Genomic DNA, 13,690 nt, shown 5'->3' with positions numbered 1-13,690 from the left:
TTCAAAACAAAATGTATAAATACCACAAAGCAAACCTTGATTTTTGCCATTTTATATAAAGAACACCATTTTACCATCTATTGCATTTAATGGGACTTGAACATCCACAGATTTTGGTATCCATGCGCGGGTGTGTGTGTGTGTCCTGGAACCATACCCCAGCCAATACCAAGGGCCCAATATATAAACAGTATACAGTCGTCCCTTCTTATACACTGATTTTTTATACACAGATTCAAGCATGTACAGTTTGAAAATATTCAAAAAAAGTGTAAATTTCAAATATCAAACCTTGATTTTCCATTCTTTTATAAGGGACACCATTTTGCTATGTCATTATATTTAATGAGACTTGAGCATCCACGGATTTTGTTATACACAGGGGATCTTGGAACCAAACCCCAGCGTATAACAAGGGTCCACTGTAGTTTAAAACACTCCCTAGCCCATTATTTAAAAACTTTCTGTATTAAGACCCTGTTGGAACAAAAAGGATTTTGCCTGCTGATGGAAGGATATGAGGGAAAAGACAATTCTGGCCTCCCTTGGTAGGGAGGTCCAGAGTCTAGGGGCAGCCACCGAGAAGGCCATCTCTGTCCTTGTGAATGTGGTGGGACTGAGAGAAGGGCCTTTTCTCAAGTTATCAAGGCCCAAGCAGGTGCATACAGGGAGATACAGATAACCCTGAACCTAAGAACATAATACATGACCATCCAGAAGATCCTTGCTTACACATACTAACAGTTTAACCGGAGGTACACACCTATTACATTCTAAATATCAGAACAGTCATCACACATGAAATTAGTTTTGAATTTGTACATCCTAATACGTTCCTTTGCAGAGATGAAATCAGTTTCTTCCTAACTACAGTTAGGAAGTTCAGAACTATTAAGGAATCCCACCTTTTATGCACTATATTTATACACTGCTTTGTTTTTTTTAAATACAGTAGGGCCGCCTATAACTCAAGGGATCCATTCTAGGATCTTTCATATTAACAAATTTTGTATATACAGTGCACCTGCGCCAACTGTGGGCTTGCCATCTGTGGTTTGAGTTTCCGCAGACGGCAAGCCCCGGCTTTTGCAATAAGTGAGTGTGAGTGTGCACACCCATTGAAAAGAGCGAGACTTAAGTTCTACATTTTTTGCTATCCGTGGGGGATCCGGAACATGCTGTCAAGGTAGGAGATTCACGAACTTTGGTCCTCCAGATATTTGAGACTTCAGCTCCCAGAATTCCTGACTGTTGGCCATGCTGGTTGGGGCTTTTGGAAGTTGAAGTCCAAAATATTTGGAGGACCAAAGTTTGGGAATCACTTCTGTAGACCTTTTCCAGATCCTCCAGTGCAATTCTGTGGTATGCTTCCGCTAGACATTGACCATAGAATCATGCTGGGGACCAAGACATGCTTAGAGAAGTGTTCTCTCTTATGAATCTCTAGCATAATATGGTCATTTTCTGGCAGAAGCATACCAAAGAATTGCATTGGAGAACCTCAAGAAAGCATAGCGAACATATTTTTTCAATCATGTATAACTGTAACAATATGATATGAACTCACATAATACATAGGCCTACTGTAATATTTGTTGGCCACAGAATTCTTGCAGTTGGTGACAGTGATAAACAAATGCTACCACCTGGGTACTTCCACTCCCTCAGGAGCTGGAATTTAAAAAGCAATAAACACATGTGAAGTCAAAGGCTTTCATGGCCGGCATGCATAGTTTTTTGTGGGTTTTTCGAGCTATGTGGCCATGTTCTAGAAGAGTTTCTTCCTGACGTTTCGCCAGCAGATGCAAAACCTTGATACTAAGGCCAGCTTCAGTAGAGAGGGAAACAGAGACAAAAAATGCATTTTAGGGCGGTTGAACATATGGTTGGACTACAAGTTGAGTCTCTCTTATCCAGAATCCCCAAAATCCAAAATATTCCAAAAAACAAAACTTGTTTCATGAGTGACTGAGATAGTGATATTTTTGCTTTCTGATGGCTCACTGTATAAAAACTTTATTTCATGCACAAAATTATTTAAAATATTGTGTATTAAATTACCTTCAGGCTATGTATATAAGGTACATATGAACACAAATGAATTTTGTGTTTAAGCTTGGGTCCTAAGAAACCTCACTTTGTACATATATGCAACTGCAAGTATTCTAGACTTCAAAAGTAATCAATAATCCAACACACCTCTGGTCCCAAACATTTCATATAAGGAATACTCCACTTATATTATAATAGGCTATATTGAGATGCCCTCGAATATGACTCAGAGGTTGCAGCCAGTGCAAAACACACAGTGGCCCAATTGCAAAATTGTTTACGAATATCATATAACTTCAATCTTAAAGGAATTGAACTGTTTGTCAGTACAGAGAGCCTTTGGTATCAGCTGGGGTTTGGTTCCAGGACCCCCTGTGGACACCCAAATCCATGGATGCTGAAATCTCATTAAATAGAGTGCCGTAGTAAAATTGTGTCCCTTATATAAAATGGCAAAATTAAGGTTAGCTCTTTGAAATTTATATTTTTGGGGATATTTTCAAGCTGTGGAATTCAGATCAAAAATGTACAGTTGGCCCTTTGTATCCAAGGATTCTTTGTCTGCAGATTCATTTTTGATCTGAATTCAAAGTGCTGATGATAGCAATGAAATCCCTAAACAGTTTGGGACCTTGACACTGGAAGGTGTGCCTCTCCCTTTGTAAGTCTACCTGAGGATTGAAGCTTCTAAGGACCCTCCTCTATGTTCCACCAGTGGGGGGAATATAGTGTGGGGGGATATCAGACAGGGCCTTCTTGGCTATGGTTCAATTCTGGAGTGTCTTAGAATCATAGAGTTGAAAGAGACCACAAGGGCCATCCAGTCCAACCGCTGCCATGCAGGAATTCTCAATCAAAGCATCCCTGACAGATGGCCATCCAGCCCCTGGTTAAAGACCTCCAGGGAAGGAGACTCCTCCACTCTCAGAGGGAGTGTGTTCCACTATTGAACAGTTCTTACTGTCAGGAAGTTCCTCCTAATGTTGAGGTGGAATCTCTTCTCTGGAACAGCAGAAACTTGCTCCATCCTCAGTATGACATATCTTCAAATATTTAAACAGAGCTAAAACGTGTGTTTGTTATAGCCTCTGAGACTTGGATTTACTCCAAAATGTATATGTTTGTGGTTTTAATCACTTTTGACTATGCCTCTGGAAGCCAGGATTTGAATCCAAGCTTGGTCATGGAATCCATTGTGTGACCTTTGGCAAGTAACACTCTTTCAGCCTAAGAGGATGGCAACGTCAAACCTCCTCTGAACAAATCTTCAGAAAACCCCATGATAGCTTCACCTTAGGGTTACCATAAGTCGGAAACGACTTGAAGGCTCACAACAACAGCAGCAACAGCATAAAATTGAAAGAAACATAAAAAAATCTTGGATGGTCCCAGTTTACTGATTCATGCATATCTTTTCCTGCTGCCTTTGAGACGAAAGCAAAGCCTGTGCCAATGCAGGACTCTCCTGCTGACTGATGTGCCTGTGAGGCATTTTCCTCCCAAGTTCAGGACCGACACACAGACATTGTGATCCTGCTATTTGATATTGTCTGTTTTTGCAAAGTCATCTGAAGCGATAGCAGGAGGGCAGTGATTGAATGGATGAGAAACCTTTTAAATCAAGCTTTTTTAAAAAAAATTTAACACTGGCTGCTCTATTCAGAATAACCCAGAACAGCTATTAAGCCTTTGCTGTGGCCGTTTTACAGATTGTTTTGTATGAATTGCAAGCTGTTAAACTTTTAACAGACATTTCCAGAGCACTGAACAATGGATAACCCAATGCATTTGGATGGTTCTGGGGCCTGGTGACAGAATTTATTTACCAACATGAGGAAGAAATAACCTTGAAACAAATGTCTAGATCTGCACCTTCTTGGAACAGTGCATTTGGAAATAATGCTTACATGTGCATTATTTCAAAATGTTCTGCATTTCAGTAACTACAGTGTTATGAAACATTTTAAAGTGAATGTTAGATAATTTTTTATTCCACATGAAGTTTGCGCAGAAAACAGGACCCAACTAAATTGTCCTGGGAAAACCTAAAGGCTGGTTCTCATGTTTGAATAGTCAGGATTGCTTTTTTCAATATGTGGGAACTGTTCGAATGTGTGCTATGTTGCTTGAAGAGGGAATCAGTGGCTATTTGGCGCAGCAATGTTTGTCTACCCCACTTCAGAATGAACCTTTTGGGTGGCATCTCAGATTGCATGTGGTAACTCAATGTGGGCTTAGAAGGAGCTTTCAGTCTGCCTGCATGTGATCTGGGAACAAGATGGGGTTACTGGAATAAAGCTAATGGGCAACATATCCCTCCAGCAGCAAGATATCAGCAGCATTTTGTACATGCTGTGGCTTCTCTAAAGCCTTCAAGGGCTGAGGTTATCATTATAAAAAGTGATCGGATTGAAGCAGTTGCATACTATGACAGCTTTAAGTAGGGTAGCAGGAGATTTGGGTATAACGAACTCGAGGATGAAGACCATTTGTCTCAGGAAGATGAGAGCACCCACTAGATGCAGAAATGCATCCTGGATTGGGCTGTGTATTTCTATATTATGCAAAGGAAACAACATTCTCAAATTCTGGAGATGGTCTTAACCCACAAATCTCCATGCTATGTTGCTCCTGGCATTTTGAGTGAGTAGAACCTTGCCTTGAAAAGCATTTCTCTTATTCCAAAAAAGAAAATACTTCACTGGATTTTTTTCTTCCCTAAAGATTCCAATTTTTCCTCTCAAAAACAGGCATAGAGCATTTTTCTTCTTAGTTTTCCTTTATTTTTGTACTCCTTCACACCTTTATCTGAACCTTATTAGTTTTCTATGTCATTGCATACCCAGTGTGGCGTAGTGGTTTGAGCATTAGACTGTGCCTGGAAACCAGAGTTTGATTCCCAGTTTGACCATGAAATCCACTGCGTGACCTTAGGCAAGTCACATGCTCTCAAACTCCTCTGAACAAATTTTGCCAAGAAAATCCCATGCTAGGTTTGCCTTAAGGTTACCATAAGTCGGAAATGACTTGAAGGCACACAACAACGACAGCAACATGTCAATGCATGTTGTTCGTGTATTATGTAGTGACAAAGGAATGGGAATTCTCCATTGTGGCACCCCGATTATGGAACCGCTGTTCCTATGGTTGTCCCCTATGCAGCTTAATATACCATATTTTAAATTTAGTTAGTGTGAACTGTCTGAGTATTTTCTGTTTTTCTTGCTGCAGCGGTTGATGTTTTAGTACATATGCTGGTAGATTCTCCCCTTTCTGTTGTTGTTGTTGTTTACCCAGACCTTTAATTATTAACTGGCCATTGCAGATGGTCTTTTAACTGTGGTGTGCTCTATTTCTATCATCATTACTATGTATTAAAATGCATTTAAAATTAATATTTTAATATGATTGGTTGTTTCATTGTTTTCAACACTTTTATTATCCATTACTTTAAGTACAGTATATTTTGATTTACCTTAAATTGCAAGTTGCCTTAAATCCCATATTGGGAGAAAGGCAGGTTATAAATTAAATAAATAAATTCATTTTCTAAGCTATCTAGGTATCATAAGATGAAATAACTATAAGGAATTGATTTAGAATGTTTTTCTGTAATGTCTTTATTTCCTGACAGAGATTGTTATCTAATGAAGAAGAAAAGAACAAAGCCATCATTCAAGAAGTTTGTTTTATGGTATCCTTTCAGCGAGAAAAAGAAAATGATTTGTCTCTCTTTGGACAACTAAATCCTGGCTGAATGAGATGGGATCTGCATGGGTTTTGTGTCTGCATGTGCAGCCCCTTTGCATCACTTTACTCCTCTTTTTGCATAAGCAGCAAAACAAACTAGGAAACCAGAGTTAACCATAACTTCCTTTAGCGTCTGAACCAAAAGTTACTAGTTACAAATTTCGAATTACATGTAACTGGTTTCTTTTTAATTGGCTAAAGCATAACAAAATTACATTGCAGTTGTAATGAAGTGAAAGAGAATGTCAGACTTTTTGCAGGATAACTATAGCTTCTCATAGTTACTTATGTCACTACAGGGGTGTGTGACCTCACCGCTCAGGTATGATTTGTATTACAGGTTATTGGTTTGTAGCATTCTTACTTTTGAAAAAGATAGCCAAAAAGTTTTTTAAATCATTTTTTTACTATTGAATAATAAAGAAGTAGAGAGGTACTTTTTAAAACTGCAAGTTGTAATGGCAGCTAACTGCCTTGGGGGCCTTGGACAAGTAGCTATAACTAATTACTGCTTAAATGCAACTTTATGAGCTCTGGTCTGAAATAGAAACTATGGTTAATGGCTGTCAAATGAGCCATTATTTAGGAGACTGAAGCCCTTTACAGACCGCCCAAAAGGGTGGTCTGCCGCCGCCCTTGTTTGCTGTGCGAGAGAGCCGCAGCGGACAAACCACGCGACTCCCCCGGGGAGCAAAAAGTGGCTTCTTTTTCCAGCGTGGCTGTGATGCTGCAAGGTGCCAGTGGCGCCCTGTGGCGTCACAAGGGCACCGAGACGTGCGGACGCTAGGCGTCCATCATGTCATAATGGCAGCGCCCATGTGTATAGGATGCCGCCATTTTGATGCCCTCATCACATGCGAGAGGCATCTAAAAGCGCCGCCCCTCGCACATGACGACGGCGCCTCTATGGGCCCGTCTATAACGCACCAATGTCTCACTGCTTCTACAAAGGGAGGAGTTAAGGGGCTCAGGGAAGACACATGAAGCTGATGAATGTCCTGGCTTCAAAAGTCGGTATTTGATCATCTGAACTGGGCTGTTGATTAAATGATAAAACAGTATACGTTAAATGTTATAGACTGTGACTGTCTTCTGGAGATCATCTCCATGTTAATTTAAAATGCCATTGTAGGTGAAAAATGATCCTTTCACCTTTTAATTTTTGGCTTTCTTTTGCTATGTTGCATGAAGTTCTTTAGGTCAGTACTTTGGCTTGGCTTTGTTTTCCAAATTCACAGTGGCACAGGACATTGATGGCTATGCCCAAGAAAGTCAGATCTGCTGTGTGTTCTATTCTTGCTGTGTGAACGGTGTTAGATATGTGATTCTTTCTACTTCATTTCAGAATCAGCACAGAATATTATTGTACACTGCAGTCTTTAAGAGTTAAATGAAACCTTTACTCTGCAGTTCAAAGCCATATTATAACGTCATATTACAGTCGCCTCTGTTTTCATGGTGATCCGTTCTGAACCCCCCCCCCCCCCCCGGTGAAAACAAAAAATCACCAATATTCAAGCCCCATTGGCTTGAATGGCAACACACGCCTGGGAACACCTGAGGGCACACACCCCATTTTGTCCCTCTCCATTTGCCCCGCAAACAGCAAGGGACGCAGACTCCAAGTCTGCAAAAATGGAGGGGCAACTGTATATAGAGGTGAAGGAATGCTGTTGAAAACTTGGGAAAATTTGCTAAAAATTTTTAATACATTTTCTTCAGCCATACTCCCTTTCCTCACAGCCATCTGGGTCTTAGTGGGTCTGATGCTCTAGGAATCAAATAAAGTGACTACAGACTGCAAAAATATGTTCCAAATAAAGAAGTCTTTGAAACTTTAACCGTTGTAATCTTCTAGAAAAAGCTATCTGGCCACCCAAACATTGTCCAGTTCTGCTCTGCTGCATCCATAGGAAAAGAAGAATCTGATACTGGGCAAGGGGAGTTTCTTCTGCTAACTGAGCTTTGTAGAGGTAAAATAATTACTTATATGGACTGCTTATAACTGTCTTTCCTAATCTCATGCCTTCTATATATGTTGAAGTATAGCTCCCTAATTCCCCATAGCTGGTGATCGGATTCTGTGGGTTGCAGTCCAACACATCAAGAGGGGAGTGGGTTGGGAAAGACTACCATATATTTATATATAGTGTATATACTCACGTTTAAGTCTAGAAATTTTACTCAAAAAATTGACCCAAAAACCTGAGTTGATTTATCCATGGGTCAGTCTATGTACTGCAACTCTTCTTAAAGAGGGAACCATCCCCTGGTGAAATGCAAGAGCGTAATCTGTCCTGGAAGCACAGACCCCCTCCTACTCTTTCATCCATCCAGCTTATAGAGTGAACACAAACAATTATGTCTGCTGGAATTTTATAAGTTCTTTGTCACCCTTTTCCTTTGCTTCATCCTTTAGATCCTTTGTTACATTCACCTAAGTTTTACCCTCAATTTATTCATGGATCATATCAAAATCCATACTTTTAGTCCCAAAACCTGCGCTCGAGTTATACATGAAATTGACTTATAAATGAGTATATACGGTATATATGTACATCTACTTCCGTAAATCAGCCTAGCCAATTCTTTCTTGAGAGAAAACCATGAAGGGAATTGTCAAAATGAAAGCTTTTGTTGTTACTAGAGAGATTCGGTTGTCACCAAGTCCCTTCATACATGTAGTCTGCATCACATGCTCTCTTACTACCAGACAATCCTTTCATCCTGCTTTATATATGTGTGTGTGTGTGTGTATCACACACACACACACACACACACACTTTTTTCCCATTCTCAACAGCAGGAATAAGGGAATAATGTTGGCAGGAAAACATTTTGTCACAAAGGAATGAATATTAGCTGCTCTGTATTCCTTTTCTTTTGTGTTATGCTTTCCTCCCCTGAGATGGGATATTAATTAGGGCTGTGGGCTTTAATCGCTGCTTTAATTGCAGATTAAAAATTGTTGTGTAATTAATTGGTGTGACCGAGACTTAAGGGCCCACTGCTGTGCAGGTCATGCAGGCCTGATGGCTCATTTGTCTTTGTGCCAAACTGGAAAGGAAGGAACACTTAAACGATTTCTTGCAGAGCTTTTTCTTTTTGATTGGTTCCAAAGCAAGTAGATAATTTTTCATTTGAAGACATTAAGCCTTTTCTTCTTCTAAAAAGAAGCACAGGCTACTGAAGCTGGTAATGTGGAGTATTTGTCCTTCTGCATTTCCCCCCATTGGTCCAAAGCCATTGTTTGAAAGCTAAGTAAGAAATATTTTAAAGTGCAGAGATTACTAGGAGCAGCATAGGAAGACTTATTTGCAAATATGATGGTGCCAGACATGCTGGTAGATTTGAGAATAAATTCAGAATGAGGCCAAGGAGAAAAACTTTTGGGATGAGGACTGACACTCCTGTTTTTCTGAGGTTCTTTTCTACTACCTAGTTATACCATTATGACTCCAGTTTAACTGTGACAGCAACATTGCATGGAATCCGGAAATTTGTAGTTTGGGGGCATTTAGAATTCTATGCCCAAAGAACTCTAGTGCTTCACCATACTACAAACCCCAGGATTTCATAGGATGTCATCATAGGAGTTAAAAGTGGAATCATAATGCTATAATTGGTTGGCATAAAAGGGGCCAAGTGTCTGTCTTCCAGTGAGGTTGAGGGAGCTGCTATTGCCTTATTGAGGACGGTGGACCGCACATCCCTCTGTGGAAAACCTCTGAGTTGGGGCTTGGGATGGACCTAGTACCTCCCAAGGGAAATAGAAACTGTTTTTTCATTCCTTCTATTCTAGAGTAGTAGGTCGTGGCTTAAATTCTGTTATTAGTCTTGATGAGAGCAGGTCCATTGAATTGGAACTGGACTGGTTTTACCTATCTGTTGACTCACCACTGAGCAGTTGATTAATGTGTCTACTCTAGTTGGGACTAACCAACATAATGTCAACTGATGCATGTCAGTGCTGCTTCTCCCCCTTCCACCTTGTTCTGTGAAGGCAATTAAAAAAGCATCTGTTTTTAAGGGCACAGGGGGCCGTGCCTTTGCTGTTGCCAGTTTATCTTAAATTCTTGCTGCCTCTTTTCCTAATGTGTGTGATTCATCCATTAACAAGAATTTTGTGTTCACAGGGCAATTGGTGGAATTTTTAAAGAAAGCTGAATCCAAAGGACCCCTCTCATGTGATACGGTTCTCAAGATATTTTACCAGACATGCAGAGCGGTACAACATATGCACAAACAGAAGCCTCCTATTATTCATAGAGATCTAAAGGTACTGAATCTGAAGTTAGTTTTATGATTGGTCTGTGCTGGGACTGGCAACTATCTAAGATCAAGGGCTACAATTGTTCTGCTGCATCCCCCTCAGAGGGCTTTTAAAAAAATATTTGGGGGCTATTTTAGGCTCATGTGATGTCTTTAACTGTGAAGTAAACTTGATCCCCCCCAAAAAATCTTTGGACCACCTTGTGGGGAGCAGAAAGTACTCTGTGGAGTGGATGTGGCCCATGGGCTGCATTTCCCCTCCCCTTTTCCATGCAATGAAGAGCATCACTAATTTCATGTTGAAACTTCAGCTGGAACTGAAGATAAAGGCAGGATTCTGGGCTAAAAAAAGATTAGTGCTAGTTAAAGTAATTGAAACCAATCAGACTTGAGTTAGCAAGCAAGAGGTCCCATTCATTTGAATGGGCCCACTCAAAATAGAGCTAGGGTTGGATTTGTGTCGTTTTTGCTTAGGCAACAAATAGATGAATGTTTCTGTTAAAAACATTTTATTTGCTGGTCAGAATTTCTCCATTGGCAGCTGATTGGAGAAGCGAGTGTGCAAAGTTTAGGAAATTTTATTTATGATAAAGGTGTAGTATAACATGATAGGAACTCCAGAGTAAGATTTTGGTTTCTGTCTAATAGGTTATGTTATTTATATATTTGCTTTAACAGGTGTGCTGAGTAACATGAGCACTAATAATGCATCCCGAGCATGGATTCTCTTCACTTGGTAGCAAAGAGATTGAGCTGTTTTGGTGCAATTACACCATAGAAAATCAGTGATTTAAGCATAGTCGAGAATCTTTGCTGTGGAATGTTTTTGTTGACTGTAAGTTCTGTGTAGGTTTCTCTGCTTGTACCTAGTGTTGAAGCTAAACCTTTAGAAAGGAAGCTTTGGGGAAATGATGCTAGCAAGATAATCAGTACAAAAAATTTAAAAAGTCATCTACTTAAATTTGATGGAATCTCAGAGGAACTCACAGTGCTGGAGGTGCTTCTGTGAGATCCATGGCACCATAAATCCCAGGCTTGTGGAATTTGAATTTCTCTGGCTTGGCACATAAGAGGCCTGTGCATGTGACCCTGAGGCAGAGTTGGACCACTTGATATTACCATGGCAGAATCCAGGATGCCCTTGTTGTCAGTAACTCTTGGAAATGTGGTAATATCTAACATGGAAGAGTAGAATTATGGCTATACTGTGTAATATGAGATGGATAGTCAAGAGTTAAAGATAGAATATAAAGTTTTCATCTTTAGAATATTTTCTCCGAAGTATGATGTGCTTTGTGTAATTAAATTAGGGACAGACATGTCATATCTTTCTCTTGATAAATTGCCCAGCGTTCAGTGGAAGCCTCTCACCACATCTGAGCACTTAAAAGAACTGGTGTCTGTTGAAAATTGCAGGGTAACATATATCATAATATTCCTATGCAAGCTTTTGTAAATTCGCCCTCTGGCTTTCTGTAATTCTTGCAGTTTTTTGGAAAAAAGGCAAAGCACCATAACATCCATTTTTGTTCATCCCACCATCATACTTTCTTTACTGTTTCTAAGTGGAGTACCATCACTGAAGCTGTGAAATAAATATACTTAGCAGAGAACAAGCCCCACTGAAATTGGAGAGACTTCAAAACTGAAATTCAAAAAGAGCAGTTCTAGGAATGTTTTCAAAAAAGCAACATGCTTAAGATTAATCACTCCATTAATCTTGGTAGGGAACTAGAACAGTGGATTTCTCAAACTTTCTAGCCACTGGAGATTCTGAAATAATATTTTATGGGCAGAAACAGAAAAACTCAATTACATATATTTTGATTTTAGAGTGGGCTATTTCACTTACACACAATAAATCTTACATATTTAATTTAGTTTTAGAATTGATAAGAATCGTATGCACTGAACACAAGATTATAAGCATAGGTGAGTAGCTGTCTTCTTCAAAAAAAGATGAATGTGTATACTGACTGTATTCTTAAATAGCTGTCATCTTGTCTCTACAGATTGAAAATATGCTGATGAGTAACCAGGGGACCATTAAATTGTGTGACTTTGGCAGCGCAACAAACGTAGCACATTATCCAGATTACAACTGGACTGCCCAGAAAAGAGCTGCAGTTGAAGAGGAGGTGAGAAACCTGACATTGTGTTGTATTTTAACATATTGTATCCTTTGGCTTTTAAAAAAAACCTCAGTACATTTCTGGCCTAGTGAGATATTCTGATGGAAATCTTAAATAAAAGGGAGTTGCTTTCCTTTGCGCTCTATTTAATATTCCCAAACTGAAGTTATAATAAGTAGTTTAGTAATTTTCACTGCCTTTGCCAACATGGCTGAGAAGTACAGAATAGGGTGTCTTTTGAGGGTGTTGCTCTGAGCTAAAGGAAACAAACATACTTTGTTTCTTCTGTACTGAAGGCTCAATGTGCTTTATGAGAATGACATTGAGGTTGTATTTCAAGAGAACCAGAATTCTGCATTTGATTTTCAAGATACATTCTTAGCCAAGCTGCTTGCATTGCCTTGCCTTGTCTAATTAAGTTTCTGAAAAGAGTGTTGTCAAAGAACTTGAGTGTTTTTGTCAGGGACTGGTAGAATGGGAAGGACACATTGAGGTTAGTGAATAGTAGCCAAAAGGAAAGCTGTAGAGGACACTAAAACACCTTCACCTTGATAGGAGGCTATATTATACTGTTGAAGCTTGTAAAAAAATCAAAACAGGGAGGAGGAATATGTGGTCCTCTACATGTTGTTGGCTTCAAGTTGTCATCCCTAGAGTTGATGGCACTTGCAGTCCAACAAAAATCTGGAGGAACGCCTTTGTGCTAAGGTAGACCAACATAAAGTATTGTGGCAGGGGTCCATTCTTATGCATACAGAACCATGGATGATGCTATCTTACTTTTCTTCCAATGAAGAACCAACTCGGTACTGCTGGCACAGTAATTCAGAACCACCCTTGCCACTGAAGATTCAGGGTATAAGGATGAACACAATAGTGTGCCCTAGAATTAAAGGTGAGGTGGGGAAATGTTAACCTTTCAGATCATTTGGACAACAGCATCCAGTGTTACCATTGGCCATTCTGGAGAGCGTTGATTGAGTGCCTGATGGGCCAAAGTCTCCTATCCTTAGCTCCAGGGTATTGTCCCCAGTAAGGACAAAATTAGGAATGAGCACCTCCTTCCCATTTGTCCTCTTTTCTTCTGCCCTTGATTTCTAAAGCCACTGTCATTGCTGTAATTTTTGAGATTTTTGTTTTTTCTGTAACGTGGGGAATCACCCTTCAATGGTCCTTCATTTATATGTCTAATAATAAAAAATAATTTGAAAAATAATACTAGAAAGTCAAAAGCTGCTAAATTATTTGACTGATGCCAAACCAGGGTTGACATATTTCACTTGATTCTACCACCTCAAATACTAATACTATAATTATACATGCTATTAATTTGTGTTCTAATTCAGTGAATTCAATACATTAATCATTGTATGCCTCCAACACTGTGTTTCAGTTTTCTACCATTTCTATAGTATTTACAGTATGCTTTAGAGAGAACTAACAGAGTATTGTTTAAAGTGCTAGACTTTGAAAAGAGAGACCCA

General features: G+C 39.5%; 1 protein-coding gene across 3 annotated transcripts in view; it reads left to right on the top strand.

Moving 5' to 3' along the window:
- The window catches only part of GAK (cyclin G associated kinase), a 104,925-nt gene that overhangs the window by 29,308 nt on the left and 61,927 nt on the right, over positions 1-13,690 (top strand). For 2 of the 3 annotated variants that reach the window (XM_089488688.1, XM_089488690.1), the window contains 4 exons: positions 5,687-5,746; positions 7,661-7,775; positions 9,939-10,081; positions 12,087-12,212. In XM_089488688.1, the coding sequence (XP_089344814.1) occupies positions 5,687-5,746; positions 7,661-7,775; positions 9,939-10,081; positions 12,087-12,212 (444 nt within the window). The remainder of the gene's footprint in view (positions 1-5,686; positions 5,747-7,660; positions 7,776-9,938; positions 10,082-12,086; positions 12,213-13,690) is intronic. The other variant, XM_089488689.1, reaches the window with a different exon arrangement.

The sequence above is a fragment of the Sceloporus occidentalis genome, unplaced genomic scaffold (assembly GCF_023333645.1).
Source record: "Sceloporus occidentalis isolate IW3139 unplaced genomic scaffold, rSceOcc1.0.p SCAF_1, whole genome shotgun sequence".
Lineage (NCBI taxonomy): Eukaryota > Metazoa > Chordata > Lepidosauria > Squamata > Phrynosomatidae > Sceloporus > Sceloporus occidentalis.
The sequence above is the reverse complement of the archived record's forward strand: the minus strand, read 5'-3'. Positions and strand labels throughout refer to the sequence as shown.